This window comes from Talpa europaea, assembly GCF_964194135.1.
Source record: "Talpa europaea genome assembly, chromosome: 9".
NCBI lineage: Eukaryota > Metazoa > Chordata > Mammalia > Eulipotyphla > Talpidae > Talpa > Talpa europaea.
This window is the reverse complement of record NC_140076.1, coordinates 109,205,199-109,228,735: the sequence shown is the minus strand read 5'-3', so window position 1 is coordinate 109,228,735 and position 23,537 is coordinate 109,205,199. Positions and strand designations below refer to the sequence as shown.

General features: G+C 37.9%; 1 protein-coding gene across 1 annotated transcript in view; it reads right to left on the bottom strand.

Annotated features, from left to right (window-relative positions):
* The window catches only part of MAGI3 (membrane associated guanylate kinase, WW and PDZ domain containing 3), a gene marked incomplete at both ends in the record, with an annotated part of 195,686 nt that overhangs the window by 59,504 nt on the left and 112,645 nt on the right, over nucleotides 1-23,537 (bottom strand). Inside the window, 3 exons of the mRNA XM_084243996.1 lie at nucleotides 529-738; nucleotides 6,701-6,820; nucleotides 20,917-21,033. Of these exons, the coding sequence (XP_084100122.1) occupies nucleotides 529-738; nucleotides 6,701-6,820; nucleotides 20,917-21,033 (447 nt within the window). The remainder of the gene's footprint in view (nucleotides 1-528; nucleotides 739-6,700; nucleotides 6,821-20,916; nucleotides 21,034-23,537) is intronic.

Sequence of the window (23,537 nt, the reverse complement as noted above, 5' to 3'; positions counted from 1 at the left end):
GGAGAAGACTCTGCACTGCTAAAATTCTGTTGGTTGGTTTTGCAATTAATGAAAAATATGAGAGGTAAGTTTGGAGATTTTGAGTGATTCAGAGATTTGAAGCTCAAAATATTGCTCACCAAACTTTCAGGTAATTTTTTACTGGCATACTTTTAAACCTCTGGACTTTTGTTTGGTTAAAGGCTACATCATAAAACATCTGTTTTTTGCTGTGCTGTAAAGTAGGACTTGGACCAACAAGATTCCCATATTCCAGCATCAGAAAGGAATCTCAACTCTTTTAAACCACAGGGTAAAGGCATATTGTATTATTACTAATAATAGCTTATTGGTGATTTATCAAAATTGCCACTTGGGACAACTCACTTCAGCTTACAAAATGGTCAACAGAGATAGATTGCTCTACACATAACCACTCATTTGAATTCCATTCCTTGTTCTGTGTATGATTTGTGAAAAATTTAACTTTAATTCAGTGTCATGTTAAAGTCAATTGGAAGATCAGCTAGAAGATGTCTATTTACAAACCTGCATTACCACTGCCATTAATAGCCTCCTTGTCCTCATCTTCTTCCTCTTCAGGAAGAGAGCTGTCCATTCTTTCCATCTTGCTGACAGATGTGGTTCGCTTTCTTTGGGATTCTGCGTCAAACTCATTATCAAAGAGGACCTGATCAACCGGATCTGGCTGGAAAGGACTGGGTTCTGCTGGAGGCTTGGGAGTTCCATAGAAGTTTCCTGAAGTGAAGAAAATAGTAGATGAAAGGATTAATGTTGAGTTGAGACCAGTATCACCTAGTGTATGTCTCTGCCCTGCTATATATTATATGGAAGTTTTTGAATACCTACCCTTGGCCAAAAGGAGGTCAACACTTATTGGGAAAAGAGCAGATAGAAAATGTAGAAAGAACTAATCTCTCCAGTGCTCTCCACCATATGTAACATTTTAATACTATTTGTACTAAAGCCAGGAAGTTATATTCTCCCACCTCTCCCTTCTCTGTGCTTGCTTTGTATGGGTTCTAACTAGGACCTAATTTATGAATTTAAATGCATCAATGCTCTCATGTTAAGAGTAATTGGTAGAAAAAAGTAGGAGTAAAGGAGGATAAAATAAACTCAAATAATTTTGTTCTGATGTGTAAAATAAAGCACTATTTTGGTAAATGAAGAAATATGGGGCAAAGGATAAAGCATGCACTAACCAGTCTGTGTGGAAATGTAGGCTGTTTTTGCAAAAGTAATTTCTAAGATTTTCTGAGCACTGTAATTACATTATTTTATCAGACAACTTATTGAATAGACATTATAAGCATAATTCAGGAAACACTTTAATATGTTAAATCTCAAGAATCAGTAATTTTTGCAGTGAAAAGAAATGTTCTAGAATAAAATGAATACAATGGACTATCTTCTCAATTTGTCATGAAGTTTCCATTAGGCAGCCAAATACAAAGGGAAAGTGCCCAAAAGGTTGAGTTATATTAATAATTTATTTTATATCTATCACTATGCTAATAGAGCTAATGGTAAAGAAAGATACGAATAGATAGGGAATAAAATAATGATCTTTTATTTATTTTTAAAATCACATCTTTTAATCAAATTTCTTAGTTCCTAAGGAGGTAATTAAGATGTTCATTCACATAAAGTAAACTAATGGAGTATATAATGGTTTATTTGTCCTAGATGAAGAAAAGCATCAGTTTTCATACTAACACTGAGGCAAATCTACAAATACTATAGCCAACCTTAAGTCATGTATCCTTTAAGGGGGGGGGGAAGCATGAAGAGAAATTACTTGGAAATCTGACTGGCTGCTAAGTGCCATTAAAACAGTCAAGACAAAATAATTGAAACCAAACTGAAAGTCTTCTCAACTACATTTCCCTCTACCCTCTCCTTTGCTACCAAAAACACTTTTGAAATGGAGTTACCCTGTGTTGCTGGTGGATGCAAAGCTTCGTATTAAGACAGATGAAGGACATTGTCACTGGCTGAGGTAAAGAAAGGAATTAACTGAAAAGGCCAGTTCACACTTGTCTGGGGCAGAGGACATGGAAATGCTTCAGACAGAGGTTTGTTCAGAGAACAAGGGGCTCGAGGTCTCGATTTCCCCTGTGTTACCTCCAACAGCTTCATCAGCAAGGAATCTGGATATCCCACCGCAGACGTAAAGTCTATTTTTTCTAAGGATGGCAGTTTTACTAGAAACACATTTTACTGTGTATTTTTAGTAACTATTATCTAACTCTAGGAGTTAGTAACTTTTTCCAACTTAAGTCAGAAAACCCAGATTTTTCCTAGGGTGAAAATTAGAAAACTTGAGGGCTGTGTGACTGCTAGTAACAATCATTAGTAAGATTTAAGGGCTTCATAATCAATTTTGAGTTTCCACATTTAAAGGAATTATGGGGTTCAGATGAAAACAGAAAGCTAGCATTGCTTATGAGTAGATGTATTCTTCTGAGTTGGTGGTGAAAATTTAAGACTTTCGGGGGCAACGAGGTAAAAAATTACAAGGTTTGTGAATCTTGATTATAGTTAGCAACAAGAAAGGTTTCTCAGCTTTTTATCCTGTTTTTGGAGGTTTTGTGTTTCCTCTTTTCTGAGAGCTTTTTCACTTTTACGATAGATCAACTATTAAATGTTTTAAACATATAAAATTACAGGCAATGGTATTAGAAACATCCTACTCATGGGCTTACTTACTCATTCACTTACACACCCTCCAGATAATAACTTTTGCCAGGTTCCTTTTAGGTTTCCCTGTTGTACCTCTTTAAGGACACACATACAGACATACCTCGTTCTATTGTACTTTTCAGATACAGTATTTTTTGCAAGACCCTGTACTAGCAAAAATAAATAAATAAATTTACCACTCACTAAAGAGAATCTAGCAATTCTCTAGCAATTACATATTTTTTTAAAATAAAGTATGCATTTTTTAAAACATCATGCTATGGTACAGTTAACAGGCTACAGTATAGTGTAAATGTAACTTTTATTTCCACTGAGAAACCAAAAGAAAATTGTGCCCCACTTTATTGTGAAATTTGCTTTACTGCTGGGATCTGAACCAAACCCACTATATCTCTGAGGCACATATATAGAAGGTCACATATACTCAAGTCCCAAACTTCCTTTCTCTGTCCTTCTCACTCTTTCCGGTTAACCTGAATTTGTCAGAATAATGAATGGAATGAAATGAAGTGTCACTGCCCTGCACACTGTATATTCAGGACCCGGGTATCTGCATAGATCACCTATAAACACTATTGTTTGCATAAAATCTTCATAAAGTATTTTTATAACCTTTCAAATCTTTTTTCTTTTTTTTTTTTAAGATTTATTTTTATACAAGAGCTGGGGTACAGGCCAGAGGCGCGGGAGGGTGAGAGGATTCACCAGAGACAGAGCAGGGAGCAGAACAGGCAGATGACCAAAATACACAGCTGAGGGGAGCAGCAGGCGCGACAGGAGAGGTCTGCCATGCCATGTGGGAATCTCCCTAGCCGGCTGGGAATTGAACCCCAGCCGCAGAGGCTGTGGACAGCTTCACAGCGCTGTGCTCAGCCCGCTGTGCCACCAGAGAGGCCCTCAAATCTTTTTTCTAAACAGTTCTCTGTTCATATCCCCTCACAGCTTTCTTTTTATACAATTACATTTCTGACATACTCCTGTTGATATAGGTAGGTTCCAGTTCATTTAATTATTGTATAATAGTGCATTTTAAGAGTATTGCACCATTTTATACCTTTGGAAGGCAGCTTTGCTCACCATTATACCACCAAAGCCTCTTCATTTTATACTTTTGCCAGCTGCATACAGGGTCTCCATTTTCCACAATTACCAGACTTAAAATTTTTTGTCAGCCTGATGGTGTCGGTGAAATAGTGTATGATTGTTATTTCAATTAGCATTTCCTCTTAATGGAGCACACATTAGTTAGTAACATGGAGAATGCCATTTTGCCACCTATCATGTTTTTATACTTAACAGGAAAAAACGTAGGAGACTATCTTTGTGATCTAAGAGTAGAGAGAACTTCTTAAGCAAAACCATAAGGAAAATAGTGATGAATCTGCTAGACAAAACTTAAGGATTTCTGTTTAATGAAGAAACACAGGACGGGGCCTCCCCAGTGGCGCAGCGGTTGAGCGCTGGGTTGCGAAGCTGCCCGCAGCCTCTGCGGCGCCAGTTCGATCCCCGGCTGCTCCCCGGCCACCGGAGGAGGGTCCCACATGGCGAGCAGACCTCTCCTGCCGCCCGCTGCTCCCCTCAGCAGTGTACTTCGGTCCTTCTGCCTGCTCTGCTCCCCGCTCTGGCTCTGGTGAATTCTCTCACCCTCCCGCGCTTCTGACTGTACCCAGTGCATGTGTAAACGAACAAACAAACAAACAAATAAATAAATAAAAAATACATGCCTCTTTAAAAAAAAAAAAAAAAAAACACAGGACAAAGGTATTAGGTGATAAAATGAGCAAAAAACATCTATCCAGTTAAGGCCTAATGTCTAAATACACATCTAAATATCTAAGGAATGTCTACAAACTGGAATGTGGTTGGGATTCCACTTTTTAAAAAATGGATACATCAAATGAATTCACAGGTGTTCAAAAACTACCAGGCATATGAAAAGATGATCAAACTCTCTGACTACCAGAGAAGTTAAAGTAGATGGCACATCAACAATCATCACCCTGGAAAAATTAAAAATCTGGGTAATGCCAACTGTTAATGAAGATGTGGAGTCATGGACTACATAGGTTGTCTACAGGTAACAAACTCTCATCCACTACTGGTGGGGACACAGATCTCAGAGCTATCAAAACTACTTCATCTAAGCATATGTACAATGCAACATTTTTGCTTTTGGGCATATAGTCCATAGACATTCTCACACAAGTCTGTAAGAAGGCATGTGAAAATGTTTGCTACAGTTTTATCTGTGGGGGTGGGAAACTGGAGACAATCTGAAAGCCCATCAGTAGGATTCAGTAAGATTCATAATGTGGAGTACTTGGGGCATTTAAAAAGCCATGAATTACATGTAAATACAGAATAGCAACATTAATCTAAAAGTAGTGATAAATGAAAATAAAATCTGAATGAGACAGAGAATACAATCTCCATGTAAGCAATAAATACATGCACACAAGATACAATACACATTTGCAAGAACACATCCAAACAAAAACATACATATCAAACACATTGGAATGGATGCCTGGAAGAGGGAGGTGAATAAGAGTGGGCTACTGCACAAAGTAAGTGGCTCTGAGACGTCTTCTCTGGACATCTCTCATCTAAATAACACATTTCTATTATTTTCTTTAAGTCCCTTGTTTTTCGTTTCCTTCATAACGTCTCAGTTTACATTTATGCTGTGTGTTGACTGCTTCCTCACTAAGATACAGATCTAATAAGGGAAGATCATTTCAATATTGTTCATTACAGTCTCTCCAGGTACTTTTATAGAGCTTGGCACCCAGAGTTTGGTAGATACTTATAAGAGAGTTGTTGAATGAATGATCACATAAACTAAGAAGTGAGTGAATGAATGAATGGGAGTTAAGCCCAGGAAGGGTAGTTGGGTCAAACTAAGGAATCAAAAGGAAATCACTGAAGATTCTGAAAAGGGCAGAGACAGGACGAGAGCTGCCCTGGAGGTTGAGCACGGTAGCCACAAGCAGGGGGAATTGGAGAGAGGGAAGATATGGGAACAAACAAGATGAGCTGCAATAGCCCAGACATGAGCTCCCCCAAAAGGGTGCACAATGAAGGGGTGGGAGGGAAAAGAGACATTGTGAAAGCTGCTACAAAGGAAGAAATGACTAGATTTGGTCACAGACTGGATGGGAACTGTGGAAAAAAAGGAAATGGTGACTACACTGTGTTGAGCTCAAGGCGTAGTTAAAGAAGTAAGTTATTAAGAATTATTCCTTTGGATAGAATACAAATGTGTATTTGGGCATGCTGAAGTCAAGGGTAGGTATCTATTGAACACCATTCTAGGAGATTTCTTGAGTGAAAAAGACATGATGTCTGCCTTCACGGAGCTTGTGAAAAGGGCAGTGTGATGCACTGTGATGACACGAAAATGCAAAGTATAGGGTGCAATGGGAGTGGACAAGCTTGCCAGAAAAGAATGTTAGATAAGGGGGAAGAATCTAATCTAATCATTTAAAAACTGAAACTGATCTTAAATATGTACTTTCTGGAATCAAGTAGGTAGAGGAAAGAGGCATGAAAAGGAAATCAATTATTCTGTTTTCATGGCACCCCCCACTCCACCCTGCCATCTCTTTTTTCCAAGACAGTCAAGACTTTTAAAGATAGATTTTTAAAAAGCGTACTGTATTTGAATACCTGAGCACAGATACAAAGTAATTAACAAATACTTATTGCGTTCATGTGATGAATGTGAATTATTATAAAACATACAACTGACCAGTGAATGATTTCAGTATATTGCCCACAATCAACTTTGTGACATGATGGGATTGCTCTGTTTATTGTTTAATCCCATCTTAATTAGTAAATCACAAATATTCTAATCAAAAGAAAATCTTCCCAAAGGCTGACAAAAAAAAAAAGCTTTTCTAAAATATGGAATTTTAGTGATCACATTTCCTCTGAAAGAATCCCAGTGGTTCAGAGTTTTCTGGGTTGCTGTCAGTATCAGGGGACATACCATCATACGTTCCACTTTCTAATAACGCTCCACTCTCTTCCAGTGCTTTGAATTGTTCAACAGAAATGAAATTATAGTCCACCCCTGGTACTTCCCCATCCCTGGGGGCCCTTGTAGTGCCTAAGGGAAAAAAAAAAAGAAAAAAAAGATAGGTTGTAAAGTGCTTTTAAATTTACAAAATATTGAGAATACAGAAAACTCAGTCTATAGAGAACACATGAGAGAAACAAACGATTGAATTTAATATTGCAATTTTAGAGTGCGGATCAGAAAATCTTAGGCAAGTTAACATTACTAGGTGAAAGTAGAATAATATAGGATGAATAAATATACTTTAATAAAAGCTACAGATAGCTACAAATTCAAAACTACAAAGTTAAAAAAAAAATTAGTATCAAAGAAAAGCCATATCTTTCCAAGACACAATAGTTAATTTTTCCATTAAACTTCAATTACCATTACTTAACATTTGAAGGCGAGATTATCCACCAAGGAGAGACTTCACTTTTATAGCCACCTTTTGCATTTTTCTCTTCCCTAGCATATATGCAAATGAAAATTCTACTTAGTAGAGTTGGAAAGGATAATTTAAAAAGAAACTATTGTTAAAAACTTAATGAACTATATAAACAACTTGGACAAACATTAAATTTGAAATTAATGAACATTAAATTTGAAATTAATAAAAAAGCTTCAGACACATTCATTCACAGATTGCTTCTTAGTCATTCTTTTCAAGTCATTACAAATTAAATAGTAAACTATTTTATAAAATTTTCTACAACAGGTCACTCAACTTCTATTATGGAATTCACACGAAAGTAAAATCTTTCAGGTGCAAGGTACATATTTTGGCAATGGCAACACGGCTATGTTTGATTAGTTCTTACTGAACAAGAACCAATACTTTTATGAAATGATTAACTAGAAACGTCGTTTGAAAATACTACAGAATATAAAAAAGAACCCCAAGTGTTTGGCATGGGAGTAGAGCTGGGACACTGTCGGAAGTCCTGGGAGGACACCTCCCAACGCTGTTCTCCACTTACGCTCCCTGTTCATCCAGGACACTCCAAGCCAGAAACTGGAGAGTTAGCCGCTTGGGTTCCTACCACAAATCCACATCCAGTCACCAAGTCTAGTTTATTCCACCTCCTCACTCTCTCTGGGATTTGTATTCTTCCCTTCACTCTCACACTCACCTAATTCACATCATTATCTGTGGCCCTATATTGTTAGTTTTCATGGGGTCAGCTCTTTCCACGATCTGGCTAACCCCTTTACCCTAACTGCAGCTAGTGAATTTTCTAAAATAATGATCGAACAAAGTATCTCTAAACCCATCAATGACTTCCCATGATCCTTAGCATAAAATCTAGACTCTACTCTCCAGTTTGTCTCATTTTTTTCACCATAATAGCTGTTTTTCAGTTTTCTAAATGTTCCTGAGCACACCTCCAAGACGTCCTACTCCCGTCTCACTGTTAACTCAGCAAATTCCTACTCATCCTGCAGGTCCTGGCTTAGAAGGTTTCTGCAGAGAAACTTTCCTGATTCCCACCAGGATATGGCAGCATGCAGGACCAAGTGCACTTGGCACAGTGCAAGAATCATAGCAGATACTCAATACAGATGGGTGTCAAATAAGTGAAAATTTACCCAAAAGGAATTAGCATAATGCCTGATGATATACTATTATTAAAATTAATTCAAGGAAAATGAGGACTGCTCTTACTTTTCAGTTGTATTACATTACATTATATTCCAGAACATGGGGAAAAACCCATTCACGGATGGATTAAAGATGATTATAAGACATTAATGGCAATATCATAAAATAATGATTAAATCAAAATTCTAAGCACAAAGACTATATCCAATGATTTTCCCATTTATTTTTCAACAAATTTTTTTCTGATGATCATTTGTTTATATTGTCACAAAATCAAACCTACCTTCCTTTTATTCTCTTCACGTTTTTTATAGTCAATTTCTCTCTCATAGAGTCACTAAACTACATTGTAAGATTTCCCAAATCAATAGGCGTTAGCTCCATATTAAATAAAAGTTAACATTAGAAAACAAATTCAATGATTAAATTTAAAATTAGCTGTGATAGATGGAAAAACACAGCCACAGTGTTTTGCACTTTCTCCCATCAGGAGACAGGGCCTGTTGACTTACCTTTTGAATCTGGGTGGGATTGATGGCTGGCTTGGAATAATTCAAAGTGAAGGCTGTCGTGTGCAAGTTCAAGGCCCCATCTGCCCTTATTGGAATACTCCCACCACCATGTCTGGGGATCCTGGCTAGATTATTGTACCGTGACAGAGCTCAGACAAAAATGACACCAAAAAACTGTGGGTGAGGCAATCTCATCCCTGTCAAATCCAGTCGACCTGCCAATGACTGCAGCCACAGGACCCATCCCACTGGAGTCCAGGTGATTCTGTAATCATTAAGCCATTAAACTCTGGGTGGCCTGTTACACAGCAAAGGCAAATTGAAATATTAACCAAAAATCGGGCCTCTCCGGTGGCGCAGCGGTTGAGCGCTGGGTTGCAAAGCTGCCCGCAGCTCTGCAGCAGTTCGATCCCCGGCTGCTCCCCGGCCACCGGAGGAGGGTCCCGCATGGCGCGCAGACCGGTCCCGCATGGCGCGCAGACCGGTCCCGCATGGCGCGCAGACCTCTCCTGCTGCCCGCTGCTCCCCTCAGCAGTGTACTTTGGTCCTTCTGCCTGCTCTGCTCCCTGCTCTGGCTCTGGTGAATTCTCTCATCCTCCCATACTTCTGACTGTACCCAGTGCTTATATAATAAATAAATAAAATAAATCTTTAACGAAAAAAAAAAAAAGAAATATTAACCAAATAAACTCTACTATAAAATACAATGACTACATAAAACCTAATTTAAGAGCCAATCAAATTATAGATACTACTATTACAAATTATAGATACTACACTGACCCAAGCAGCAGAGACAACTTGATTTTGGTGTGGGATTACTACTAATGGTATAAGTTTAAGGTCTCACTTAATCCCTCTGGACTTCATTCTCTTTCTGCAGAGTGGTGTTGAGCAACATGGGGGCTCATGATTCTTTCCATCAACTGGTATGAAATGTTATGTGTGATTCCAACATAGATATTCCCAAAAGTTACAGAGTAGCTTGAATATTAATTCTCCTTAAAAATATAAGTATCATAAATGTTTATTTCCTACCCCCCAAAACTCGTAACTCCAAGTACATAAAAAAGTTATATATTCTCTTCCATGTATTTACTAGGCGTAGACTCCTGGTATGAAGTGATGTTCTCTCTCCTGGCATTTCTCTGCTGGGTTTTCTGGTCTTTTGAAAATTGATTTGCAGTTCTTTACATTCTGGTACTTTATCAAATCTAAGTAATTAACAGCTTTTAAAATGCAATGTTATTTTATTCTAAAAAAGAAAAAACTTGGCAGTCATAACTAAGATTCTATCTACTGTAAGATCTATTTCAACTGCAGAGAAGTTAAAATGTGAAGTAACTGTTTTTGTATTGGAGCACTTTGGTCCTATGTCAGATATGTGTGTTATAAGTGGGATGTTTCTGCTAAAATGTGAAATGCACTTTCTTTAAACAGTGCTTCCTACAAAATAGTGCAACTAAAACAATAAAAATTAGGGGGAAAATAGGGATTGGGGTTGATCTTGTAAACCTATTGCAACTTTGTAACCAGGCACTAACAAAATCACTAACAATCATAATTTAAAATATTATTGTAGTATAATAGGTCAGTTAAATTCCCAATTAAGAAAATACTAGAATAGGGCCTCCCCTGGGGGCACAGTGGTTGAGTGCTGGTCTGTGAAGCTGTCCACAGCCTCTGTAGCACCGGTTCAATCCCCGGCAGCTGGCAAGGGTCCCACACGGCACGCAGACCTCTCCTGCCCTGCCCACTGCTCCCCTCAGCAGTGTATTTCGTCAGTCTGCCTGTTCTGTACCCCGCTCTGGTGAATTCTCTCACCCTCCACCCTCCTGCACTTCTGACTGTACCCAGTGCTTGTATAAATAAATAAATAAATCTTTAAAAAAAAACTAGAATAAAATTACTTTGTCATTAAAAAACAAAAGAAAACAAGGAAATGACAAGGTAGTCTGAGAGAAAAGGGTAGAAAGAAGGTTGAGTCAACTGAAAGACAAGTCAAAAGAGTACAAGGAACAATTTTAAAACAAATAACATTAAGACAAATAATTTTAAGACAAATAACATGAAGTGAAGAAGCAGCATATATAGTACCTGCAATATTCTGGTATGTCACATACTTTGAATTTACTTGCTGCTTCCTAGTGATATAAAATAGTAGCTTGCTTGGGGAAATGCAGTAAGAACCAATATTCCCTCAATTACGCTGACATCGACATCATTCTCCTATTTAACAATCACCCATGAACTTATTTACAATATAGGAAGAAATACTATAGAACAGACGTGTCTCTTCCCATCCTGTAGTTTTCTTTTCATCTTATTTTTAACGATCTTTAGATAGAAGTTTTTCATGTTAATATAGTCAAATTGATCAATTCTTTGCTTTGTAGCTAATGCCTTTCATGTCTTATTGAGGAAATCCTTCTCAAGGCCATGGAGATATCTGGTCTTTTTTTAAAAAAAAATAGTATTTTTTTTTTTTAAGATTTATTCCAATAGAAGAGCTGGGGTGCCGGTCAGAGTCGCGGAAGGGTGAGAGGATTCACCACAGAGCGGGGAACAGAATAGGTGGATTGACTGAAGTACACTGCTGAGGGGAGCAGCAGGCGTGACAGGAGAGGTCTGCTGCGCCATGTGGGAATCTCCCTGGCTTGCTGGGAATCAAACCAGCGCTGCAGAGGCTGAAGATAGCTTCACAGCACTGTGCTCAACTCAATGCGCCACCTGGGAGGCCCAATTGTATGGGTTTTCTTTTCAATGCACTAAAATAGTTTTGGGGACTTGATGAGAAATAGTCCAATTTCCTTTTTTTCCAAGGGGCAACTCAACAAGAGGGATTGAAAAGTCATTTATTTTCCCCTCTGGTCAGCCATGGCACTTCTGTCATAGAATCTTATATAGAAAGGTCTATGCGGCTGGCTGATGGACTATCACAGCCCATTCACCTACTGACCAGTCCTACACCATGATTACAGTGTTGTAATTACTATATTTTTATGATAAACCTTGTGCTATAGTAGAACAAATCTACCTGTTTTGGTTGTTCTTTCCCTATTGATAGCCTTCTAAGTAATTTCTGGAACTAAGCCAAAAACAAGCTAGAAATTTTTATGGGCTTAGATTGAATCCATTAATCTGCTGTTCAATTTAAGAACTGATCTCGTCACCATAATGAATCTTTAATCCATGAACAAGAAATCTCTGTCAATATATTAAAATGTTTCTTAATGTCTTTTAATTTTTCCTTATAGAGGTCTTTATAGTATATTCCTTTAAGAATTAATCTCTAGGCATTTAAGCATTTTTATGCTATTATAAGTGATATCCTTTTGTAAACTTTCATTTTCTAATTGTTGATGGTATAAAAATATAATTATGGGAATTTATGTGGCCATTTTATCTGGATATAAGTTACCAAGACTAAAATTCACCAGTTTTAACAGTACAATCATGTATTTTAGGAACCAGCACTCCCCCAAGTTACCTTGGGCTCTTTGCAGTCCTCCACACCCTGGGGGCGGGGGGGGGCTGCTGATCTGCTGTCACTGTAGTTTTGCCTTTAATAAAAATCTCATATAAACATAATTATGTATTTATTTGACTCCATCAGTGGTTTGTGTCTAGCTTCTCTCAGTTAGCAGGACATTTTGGAGATTCATCTTTTTAAATTTTTGCACAGAAGAACTGGGGTGTAGGCCAGAGGTGCGGGGGGGTGGGGGTTGAGAGGATTCACCAGAGACAGAGTGGGGAGCAGAACAGGCAGACTGACTAAAACCCACTGTTGAGAGGAGCAGCAGGCGAGACAGGAGAGGTCTGTTGTGTCATGTGGGTCAGCTCCCTGGCCAGGGATCGAACTCAGGCCATAGCAGTGACAGCACTAAGACTTAACCCCTAGGCCACCAGGGAGGCTCAGGAACTTCATCTTTTTACTTGTTCAATATCCTTTCACTGCTGAGTGGTATCCATTGTACAGACATACCAACATTTGATTATATGTTCACCATCAATGCACCTGTAGGTGGTTTCCAGACTTTGGACATTGTAAATAAAACTTACAAACTTATAAGACTTTGGCTACACATCCATCTACATGTTCGGTTACCACCCAGGAGTGAAACTACTGGGTCAATGGTAAGTATATGCTTAATTTTATAAGAAATATATGTATTATTTTGCAGTCCCAGCAGCAACACGTGAGAGCTACAGTTGATTTACATTAGTGTTTCCAAGTAGGAATCCTTTCCTGGAATTTTTCAGCAAATTCACTTTTTTCTAAATCCCAAGAAACATCAGGTGATAGAGAAAACGAGAAAAAATTATTATAATCCTCCTGAGAGAATTAAAGCTTAACAATTTGACATAGAGAGGTTACTGGTTTGAAGAAATCTATTGATAGCAATTGAAAGCAAGAACAGCAAACACTAAAAAACAGATCAAATGTTAAAGTTGACATTTCCAGGGATCAGAACAGACACATGCAGATAAGCAGCCATAATCGTCTCAGACAGCCTGACTAGCAGCTGCTGTCCCCATGCCTTCAAAGGTGGCCAAGCCCTGTCTGCTAGCAGGGGTTCTTTCTTGCAAATATAGTATTAAGAGATTATATGCACTGATAATTTATATAAATCTTATGAGAAGTGTTGCCCCCCAAATTACAAGTTTTGGAAGTTAAGTCCTAAAATTGGCAGTTTTGACAAGTGATTCTGTGTAATGCTGTCAACCTCACTGGAACATCTGAATATTATTGAATAGTATCCAACAATATTCTCCAGCATATTATACTTTTCAGTGCTTTGTAAATACCTTGACAGAAGAAATGCAAAGAGATAAAGTGAATATTGTGGGATACTCCAACTGAAATCAGAAACTAGTCTACTATTAGAAGTAAAAGCATTAAAATTTCAAATCAGGGCAAGGAGACAAGACCTTTTCACCACTAAAAAATGATATAAATTTGTATGAATGACCAATGAAAAATGCCTAATTTAAAGATATTTTTGGACAGTCTCTCAATTTAATGAATACCAGTGCAAAAGGAAAGGAAAATTTTCCTTGTCTGGAATATTTGTTACCAAATAAAGATCAAGAGCATCAGATAATGTAATTGACACTTTGTATACTCTAAAGTTTAATTTTAGGGTTAAAAAATTTAAACATTAAATATGTGTTATATTATCAGTTTTTTTAAATGATTGTTTTGGGATTTATTTTGTGTGAATGGTCCCTTTAAAGGTTTTCTATTAGCAAATGTCTGTATGAAATCACTTAAGAAATATTTTTAAAATCCTGATATATTAGTTCATAATATAAACCATTTGATTTCATGTTTCAATTTTTCTCTTTAAATGCTTGGTGCACTCAGAAGAATCCACCCCAAAACAGTGCTTGTAGTCATCATCACTACCCGAAGGGGCATGGGCCATTTTGGTGCCCAAGGTATGCCATTTAGCTGGCACTTTGTCATAAGCAGCCACAGGTTATGCTGAGATTAAATTGTGATGCCACTTCTTGTCATGAACTAGAAAGTTTGGCACTGTGTTCAAAACCCAGAACACAATCAAAACCAAACATAAAACTCTTTAGAAGGTTGATCTCCCAGCATCACTGGCTGCTGAAATCTGCACATGATAGATCTGACAAGAGGCTGATATCCAAGGTCTATAAAGATCTCACACAGCTCAATAAAAACAGAAACCCAATCAAAAACTGGGCAGGAGAACTAAACAGATACTCTCCGAAGACTTACATAGCCACCAGGCCCATGAAAAAAATGCTCATCATCACTGATCAGAAAATACAAGTAAATACTATAAGAACACATCATTTTACACCCGTGAGAATAGTCCATGTCAAAAGACCAGATACAATCACTGGCAAGGATCTAGAGAAAAAGGAACCTTCATACACAGTTGGTGACAACGTGAACTGGCCCAACCCTAATGGAAAACAGTACGGAAGTTTCAAAATATTGAAAATAGAGTTACCATACGCTCCAGCAATTCCACTGTTAGGCATGTACTTGAGAAATGCAAAAAAACAGTAACTCAAATGGATACATGACTCAGTTTATTGGAGCACTGTTTATAATAGCCAAGTATAGAATCAACCTTAGTGCCCAGGGAAAGATGAGCAGATTAAGAAGATGCATATACACACAATAGAATACTATACAGCTGTAAAAAATGAATATTTGTGATAGCACGGATGGTACTGGTGGGGATTATACTAAGCAAGGTAAGTCAGAAGAACACGACAAATACTAGATGGTTTCCCTTACATGGAGAAAATGGGAAGGGCAGGGATGTCAGGTAAAACCAAACCAGTAATAGGCCCTAAAAATCTGACTGTAAAACTGAGTTAAACAGAGGGGCGAGGGGAGGGAACAAAGGGTAGAGGGGCCCAGTAGAATATGGAGGAGGAATATGGGTGCCTGGGTGGTGGGTGTATATGGTAACAGGCATCTGGAATGGGTGTGCTATGCCTCTGAGTCACAATGTGGTAAACTAATCTTACTTCAAAACAAAGTGTTTGTATTTTCTATCACCTTATTGAATTTTTGCTTACTTTAGCATTGACTTTTTTTGCTTACTTTTTAATCATTGTAATTATTGTTATTTGCTTTTTCAAATGGGCATGCTGAAATCTTGAACTATAATTAAAGAAGTTATCCATTTCCCTTTCAGTTCTATCACTCTGGTATAATTTCCATTTTTGCTAACGAATTTCTTTTAATATTTCTTACAGCACAAGTCTGCTGGTAAAAAATTCTCACTTTTTTTGAAAAATCTTTCAAAATCTTCATTTTTAAAGATATTCTTATTGTATATATAAACCTAGGTTGGCAGTTTTTCCTTCCAGCGTGTTCAAGCTGTCATTGATAGGCTTTCGGTGTGCACTTTGCTGCTGACAAGTCTGCATTCTTTGTTCCCTTGCATGAAATGGATCTTTTTTCTGTCTATTTTTCACCTTTTCTTTTTATCACTGGTTTTAAACAATTAGATTAAGATGTGCCTTGATATGGCTTTCTTTATGCTTCCTTAGCTTGGGGGTTTGTTTATTGAGCTTTTTAGAGCTGTGGGTTTATAGTTTTCATTAAATGTGGGAAAATTTCAGCCACTTTTTTTTTTTGTAAACAATGACATCATTTATTTTGTTCAGGAATGTGTCCTTGGGGTGGATCTTGGCAAGGTCAGCACACTCCTCGTGCCTACCTCTCCCCCCACCTCTGGGGTCATCACCAGGACATGAACAGTCATGCATCACTTAAGAGCAGGCCGTTGTACAGCACAGTGGTCTCAAAAGTCTATACCATCCAGACTTACGTGATTTACTCTATAATATTCATTTAACAATGACATCATCATCAGATACACTTCTCAGAACATGTCCCTCTCTTTAAGTGACACCTGACTGTACTAGGGCTAGAGGACCTGCTTTTCAAGGTAGCTCACATAAATGGCTGGCGTGGGGATGCAGACTGGGGCCACCCTTCACTCAGGTCTCTCCAAAGGTCTGCTTGGGTTATCCAGTGTCAGGGCCAGGTTCAAGAAGGTCACCCTGATTTGATGCCACCAGCTTTTGAAGGCTTGGCTCAGTCATAGCATAATGTTGACTGTTACAGTCAGTCTAGCAGTCATGAAGGCCAGCAGTGGGGCAGGGGACAGAAGCCCTCCTCCCAATACTAGGAGTGGCAAAGGACCTCAGAGCCATGTCACACTGTAACCCCTAGGAGGCCAAATGAGCTGACAGCCACTGTTCCTTCAAGTATTTTTCTGCTCCTCATATTGACTAATGTCCCAACCATAAGTCAATATGAACAGGTCACAGTCCTAGTCCGCCTATAGTTCAATGTCTTAAAAAAGTTGTTGCCTATCTCTGGCCCAATTTCTAGCTATTTACAGTAAGAGAGTAAATCCAGAATCAGGTAGTCCCTTCATAGCATAAGAGTTTGTTTTAAGTTCACTTTATCAGGCCTTTACTTCTCATGTTCCACTTTGATTACTTTGTATTCCTAGTCTTCAAGTTCCCTGATCATCTTTTCCTGTACTTTCTAATCTGGTAGGCCCATCCAGTGGGTTTTTTTTTTTTTTTTAGATTTATTTATTTATTTATACAAGCACTGGGTACAGTCAGAAGCATGGGAGGGTGAGAGAATTCACCAGAGCCAGAGTGGGTTGCACAACAGGCAGACTGACGAAATACACTGCTGAGGGGAGCAGCGGGCACAGTAGGAGAGGTCTGTGCATCATGTGGGACCCTTGCAGGTGGCCAGGGATTGAACCCACGCTGCAGAGGCTGCAGGCAGCTTCTCAACCCAGTGCTCAACCGCTGCGCCACCGGGGAGGTCCCATCCAGTGTTTTTTTTTTGAAGTTCAATGAACAAATGTATTTCATTTTCTCTTCATTCTGCCCATATCATCCTTTAAATTCATGAGCACATTATAATTCCTCAAAAATTCTGGATATATTTATACCATTATTTGAGCCTTTTAAAAAAATCATTGTTTTTTTTAATTACATGTGATATTTTCCTGTTATGGTTTTATCTATTTGTTTTCATGCACAGTAATTTTTTATTAGATGTTGGACATTGTGAGTATTATGTCATCCAGTATCTAGATTTTATTGTCTTCCTTTAAAGAGTACTGATTACCTTGCCCCTCCACCCCCAGGCTCTTCCTTCTTTCCCTTTCATCATTTCTTTCTTTTTGATGACAGTTAAGTTACAGGCATATGTGCCTGATCCTTTTGGGGCTGCTTAATTTAGCTTTCTTAAAGCATACCTCTCAAGGAGCTTAATCTATGACTATTTTAGTCCTACACTAAAACATGACCTTTATGGGATTTCTCTACTCCGGGTGCTCTGAGAACTCGGCTTTCTCCCAGTCTGTGTAAGCTCTGGGAATTGTTATACTTACAGCAGGTAGAGTTCTTTGCTTTGACCCTGTGAAACTCATCCTACAGTCCTGGCATAGTATTAAGCAATAGACTCAAGAAAGAGAGCATCTAGACAGATTGCTTGAGCTCCTTTTCATCACAGCTCTCTCCTCTCTGACACTCTGCCTTGAACTCAGATTTCTGCCTCCTCTGCTTAGAGTCCACTGTATTCAGAACTCAGATTTCTGTCCCCTCCCTGTGCTATGGCCCAGAAAGTGACTCCAGGCAGAAAGTTGGGAAATTCACAGGACTCCTTTATATGCGTAGTCTCCTATCCTCTTCCCTTGAGAATCACAGTCATTTTCTATCTATAGTCCAATGCCTGACAATAGTATTATTTCACATTAATGTTTTGGTTAAATTGTCTTCCTGTTTTGTCAGTGTGCAGTACTTCTAGGTGGATCTAGTTTTAAATGTCCCTTTGATGTGTCCTCATGATTTTTAAGCAGTTACATAATTTCTGGTACAATTAGGTATCCCAAAGTCATCTTGTACTTTTCAGGCACTAGATTTGAAATTAATTTTTCTACAAGAAGGCTGGTATGTCCTTTAGTGAGCACATATTTAGAGACCAGATGTAACTATTCAGTGAGCTAACTACTGCTGATCTATCATTGCTTCTAAGTTCTTAGAGAGGTTTTAGACATTTCAGTTTGTAAGCTAAGAGGTCCTGTTCAGATCTAAAAAGGCTGCAGTCATTTGGGCCCTATAAATTAAAACGAAATAATTGTTCCTTTCTGGGATATAATTTACACTGAGGAGAAGCTGCAAAACTAGGACAACAGAAGCAAAGGAAAAAGAAGATCCAAGTAGAAGTGGCAGAGGAGACAGAAAGGAGACAGAAAGTATCAGTTCATAATTTTATTAACTTGTTTCCACAGGGAAAGAGAGAGCCTAGAGGCACGGAATAACAGTGCTGAGACACCTCATACAGGCCACACACCAAATCACTTACATGGGAATGACTTTTTAAGGGTAATGTTTCATGCCAAAAGACAATTAGATAATTGAGTAATATGATTAAGTTAGTCAAGGAAAGGAAATATGAGCCTAAGATTTCACGTCCATCCAAACAAACTTTAAAGAATGGAGGCCACCAACTGCTCTGATGATTCTGGGGAACCAGTGGCACTTCCGATAACCACAATTACAGAAACAACAACATTAGGGTACAGAGTCAGCTTAAATATGTTTTAATGCACAGAATAAAAAAAATGAACAAATGATGGTTATAAAGGGGAAGTGGTAATGGCTCTTGGCTTTGCCAATAAAGATGCAGCTTAACTAGCAAAAAAAGAGAGGGAGAAAGATTAACGAAGTAGAATTAGCTTGCTGATTACCTTTCATCTGTTGGGAGTAAAAAGATATTACTTCAAGTGAAATGATCACAGGAAGCAAAGGAAGGGGGAAGAAGAGTGAAGAAGAGATGACTCACTACTATGGGCACTACTATCTTGCCCATAGTAGTGACAAAACAAAGAATGGGAGGGGGGAAGTAGTTACTATTAGAATAAAGACCTTCCTTAAAAGAGAAAACAAATAGGCTGCATAGTGACAGACTTTACATAAAAGACTTGTACATAGGTAAAATAGGAAAGAAGAAAACTGAGACTAAAGATAGTAATCATATTACAAAAATATTGGCTACCAGTAGAGTCCAATACTATTTGTAAAACAGATTCAGGAAGATAAAAGAATAAAAAGATGAACAAAGACATATCAAACAAATGCAAAGAAAACAGGAATTGCAATTCTGAAATCTAACAAGGTAGATTTATGCGAGGAAATCATAGCTAGGCAGTCAGATTTTAAAACGAAAACCAGAAAGAAAAAGTTGCATGCCCTGTTTGAAGTCTAGACTGGCAGTCAGCTAGAGACTTTGAAGGTTAAACTACAGAGGGACAAAATCAGACATGCACTTTAACATGGACTAGACTCAAGAGACACAGAGAAAGGGGTGCACGGAGGAAGGGGTGCAGTGGGGAGAGGGGCGGGTGCGATGTCTGAGCGCCTCCTACAGGCCAGTGGCTCACATTCATGTTCTCATTTTAATTCCAAAAAGCAACTGTATGGAGTCTTGTTACTTACATTTTATATCTGGATATCCTGAGCTTCTGAAAGATTAAGTAACTTGCCCAAGTGAAGCAACTGGTAAGGTGGGAGATTCAAGATACTGAACTCAGTCTTACCTAACTCTTTACCATCACATGTCCACACAGCACCAAATGCTGCTATTTGTTATTAAAAAAAAAAAAAAAATAGTTCGAGCAATAAAGGATGAGGGTTGAAGGCAGTGGGGAGGAACAGATATTGAAGAAGCATAATTAGGAAGATTTAGTCATAGACTGGGGATTATATGAGGTTAAAGAACAAGAAACCATCCTCAAGAATTCTGGAACCATTGTAAAAGCTAATATCCACAAGAAGTTACAAATACATTCAAAAGGAAAACAAAGTAGAAGGACTTTTATGCCCTTTTACTGTTTGCTGCTTTTATTCTTCCCTAGGCCTACACTCATGAAGCCAAAACTCAAGCACACAAGATTTCATGTTATGTATTCAAAACAAAAAACACCATCATGACATCAACCCATCCTAAGAAGACCAGTAAGAGATACACCAACATCGCAACAAAAAAATGCAAATGGATTACCACAAATAAAGCACTTCTATCTTTTTCCTTTAGTGAAGGGGCAGATCTTAAAAACAGTAATAATTAATACAAATTAAGTTGTATCACTGCTGTTCGTTCAAAAAAGTTTGTTCTCAATGTAAAAGGCCCTGAGATCAAAGAAAGTCTTACTACACAGACTTTAAAAACTGAACTGCAGTAATGCGATGTAGTTAGTGACATGTACATACATATCCTTAAATTCTTCCAGTCTAGAGACTTTTTAAAGTCACAATGTAGATGCTTTTAATTTTTCTACTTTCTAAAAACACAACCTCTACATGTCCTCTGAAAAATTTTCTCCTTATCTTATTTTTGTTTCATTCACAATTTCATTATGGGTTACTTTATAGAATTATTTCTAGATTTTTGATTAAATAGAGTTCTGCCTCACTTCTTTTATCCATCTCATACTTACATGGAATGGTCCTCAAGTAGAGATTATCTCTGATCACTTGCTGCAATTTGTGATCAATGGATCCTTTCTGAAACTGAAGACTCAGGTAATGTCGTAAATCTTTATTGATGACTTTGCCTACAAAAAAAAAAAAAGAAAAAAACACACAGACACAGAAGACAAAACATAACTGTTAGTTCTCCAGTTAAATATAGATCATAGTGATTAATTATGCTTAAACCATTTAGTTATAATCAGGAAAAAAATCGAAATACCTTACTATAAACAAGATCACTAACACCAAAGTATTCTAGATGGTATAATTAAAATATATACCTGAAATATATAGTGTGAGCATAATTTTATATGGTAGGGGTGGAAGGTCAGAGAACATGACAAATATCGAAGATAACTTCATTCAATACCATGGCTTTTTTATATCATCAATTCACTGATAACTTGCAAATTCTTATCAGTCTCTACCCCTGACCTGTCTCCACCAAGCTTCAAACCCAAACTCATTCATTTATATTACAGATATATGTAAGTCAAGTGGGCATTCACATTTCAGATGGCCAAAACAGAACTCTTCATCATGTTGTCCTCCATTTTCCCCCCCCTCTCCTTTGGTGTTCTCTGTCTAGAAAGTAACAGCACCACCATCCCAAAAGAACAAACTAGAAGAAGTTAACCATTCATGATTTCTCCTTTTCACGTCTATCCCCTGGTTCACTGGCAACTTGTGAGTTCTCCCTCTAAAACACAGCCCTTCCTGTCCACTTGTCTCCATTTCACTGGCACCAGCCAAGCCACCATTATCTCTCATCGGGGATTCTGCAACAGCCTTCTAATTAGTCTCCCTGCATCCATCCTGCTCCCACCACACAGAAGCCAAAGTGAGATTTAATACAAAAATCAGATAATCATACTTGTGGAGCCATCTGAGGCTGCTTATTGCACTTGGAATAAAATCCAAACTTCTAAACTGGGCCTCAGAGGCCCTCCATGTTTGGCTATCTCTGACCCAAAAGCAATCATTTTCCCCTCACGCTATGGTCCCCCAGTACAAATCAAAAAGGCCAATGGGTCCTACTCAGAACCTCTGCTTACCATGACCGAACAGTCATTTTCTGTCTACTTGTCTGATTCCTGAAGGCAATGTGGATAAATACGAGAATGATTTTTTTCTTATTTGTGGGGAAAATAGGTTTTTTATTTTTTAATTTGAGGTTTTACTATAGCGTATGGTATAACTCACAAAGGTAATTACAAAATGCTACAAACCCAGATCAGATTTTAATCTATAAAAATGACAGCTTTTAAATTAGATATAATCAAAGACACAGTCATAATAAAATTCAATTCATAGGTCACAAATTACAACATGACGGGGTGTCTTAAAGGAAAATGAATCAAAACAACCCAATTCTTGTTTCAAGGGCCTACAAGTTCTTAAGACTGAGAGGCCAGTTAAAGCAAAAAGAACTAGATTTAAAAAATAACACAATTATCAAAGCTGGAATTGTACACTATTTTCACCCTCAAAATTCTACTGTAATTCTGAATGCAATGCTGAAATGAACAGTTGCAAAAAAAGGGTCCGGGACAATTTCATAAATATGATCTTTTATTTAGAAAGTGCAACTATTCAAAAGGTTGTCATACTTCTGAGGTTGGAGACAAAATGTTAGAAGTATCAGTGAAATGTAAATTACTAAAGATCGACAAATTATATGGGTTATAAGATTAAAAATAAACAAAATACATTGGCTATAGCAGTAACCTATGGGCCTTGCCACAAGAAACCAAAAGAGGGCCTCCCTGGTGGTGCAGGGGTTAAAGTCTCAGTGCTATGAAGCTATTGGCAGCCACTGTAGCATGAGTTTAATTCCCAGGCAGGGAGCTGGCCCACAGGGCCCAGCAGACCTCTCCTGTCTCCCCGCCGCTCCCTTCAGCAGTGCATTTCAGTAGATCCACCTGTTCTGCTCCCCACTCTGTCTCTGCTGAATCCTCTCACCCCGCGTTCCTCAGTTCTTATATGCTTTTTTTTTTTTTTAAAAAAAAAAAAGGAAACCCTTGCAATTGTATGGGGAATATAAAAATAAAATTTATTAATTAAAAAAGAAATAAACCAACATGTTGCTTTCAAAAAAAAAGGAAACCCAAAGAACTTTTGTAGGGGAACAGACTATTATAGCTCCCTCTTCTACATGCTTCCAGGGAATTTGTTCAAAAAAAAAAAAAAAAAAGGCAAGTATCTTTACAAAGGAGATAACCATGGGATTACTAGGAGGCCAGCAGAAATACTGACTCACAAAGATACTCTGACTGTATCGCCATTATTAAGTTTTATGTGCAATTCTGCCTTTTGTTCAGGGAGAACTTCACAAAAACTTGACATTTCAAGGGTATGAAAAACATTTCCTTGGACTTAATGGAGTTGTTTTTAACAAGGGGGAAAGAATCTTCATAATTTAGAACTCTTACCAAGCCAGCCTTTGCTTAAATGTTAAGACTATTCCTTGACTGTTAAGTGATTTATAAGTCAAGCTGACTTAGGGAACTTAAAAGCAGATTGATGTGTCTTACACATACAGTCAGGTAGCGCAAAGTCTAAAATCTCAATCATGTGAATAAATACC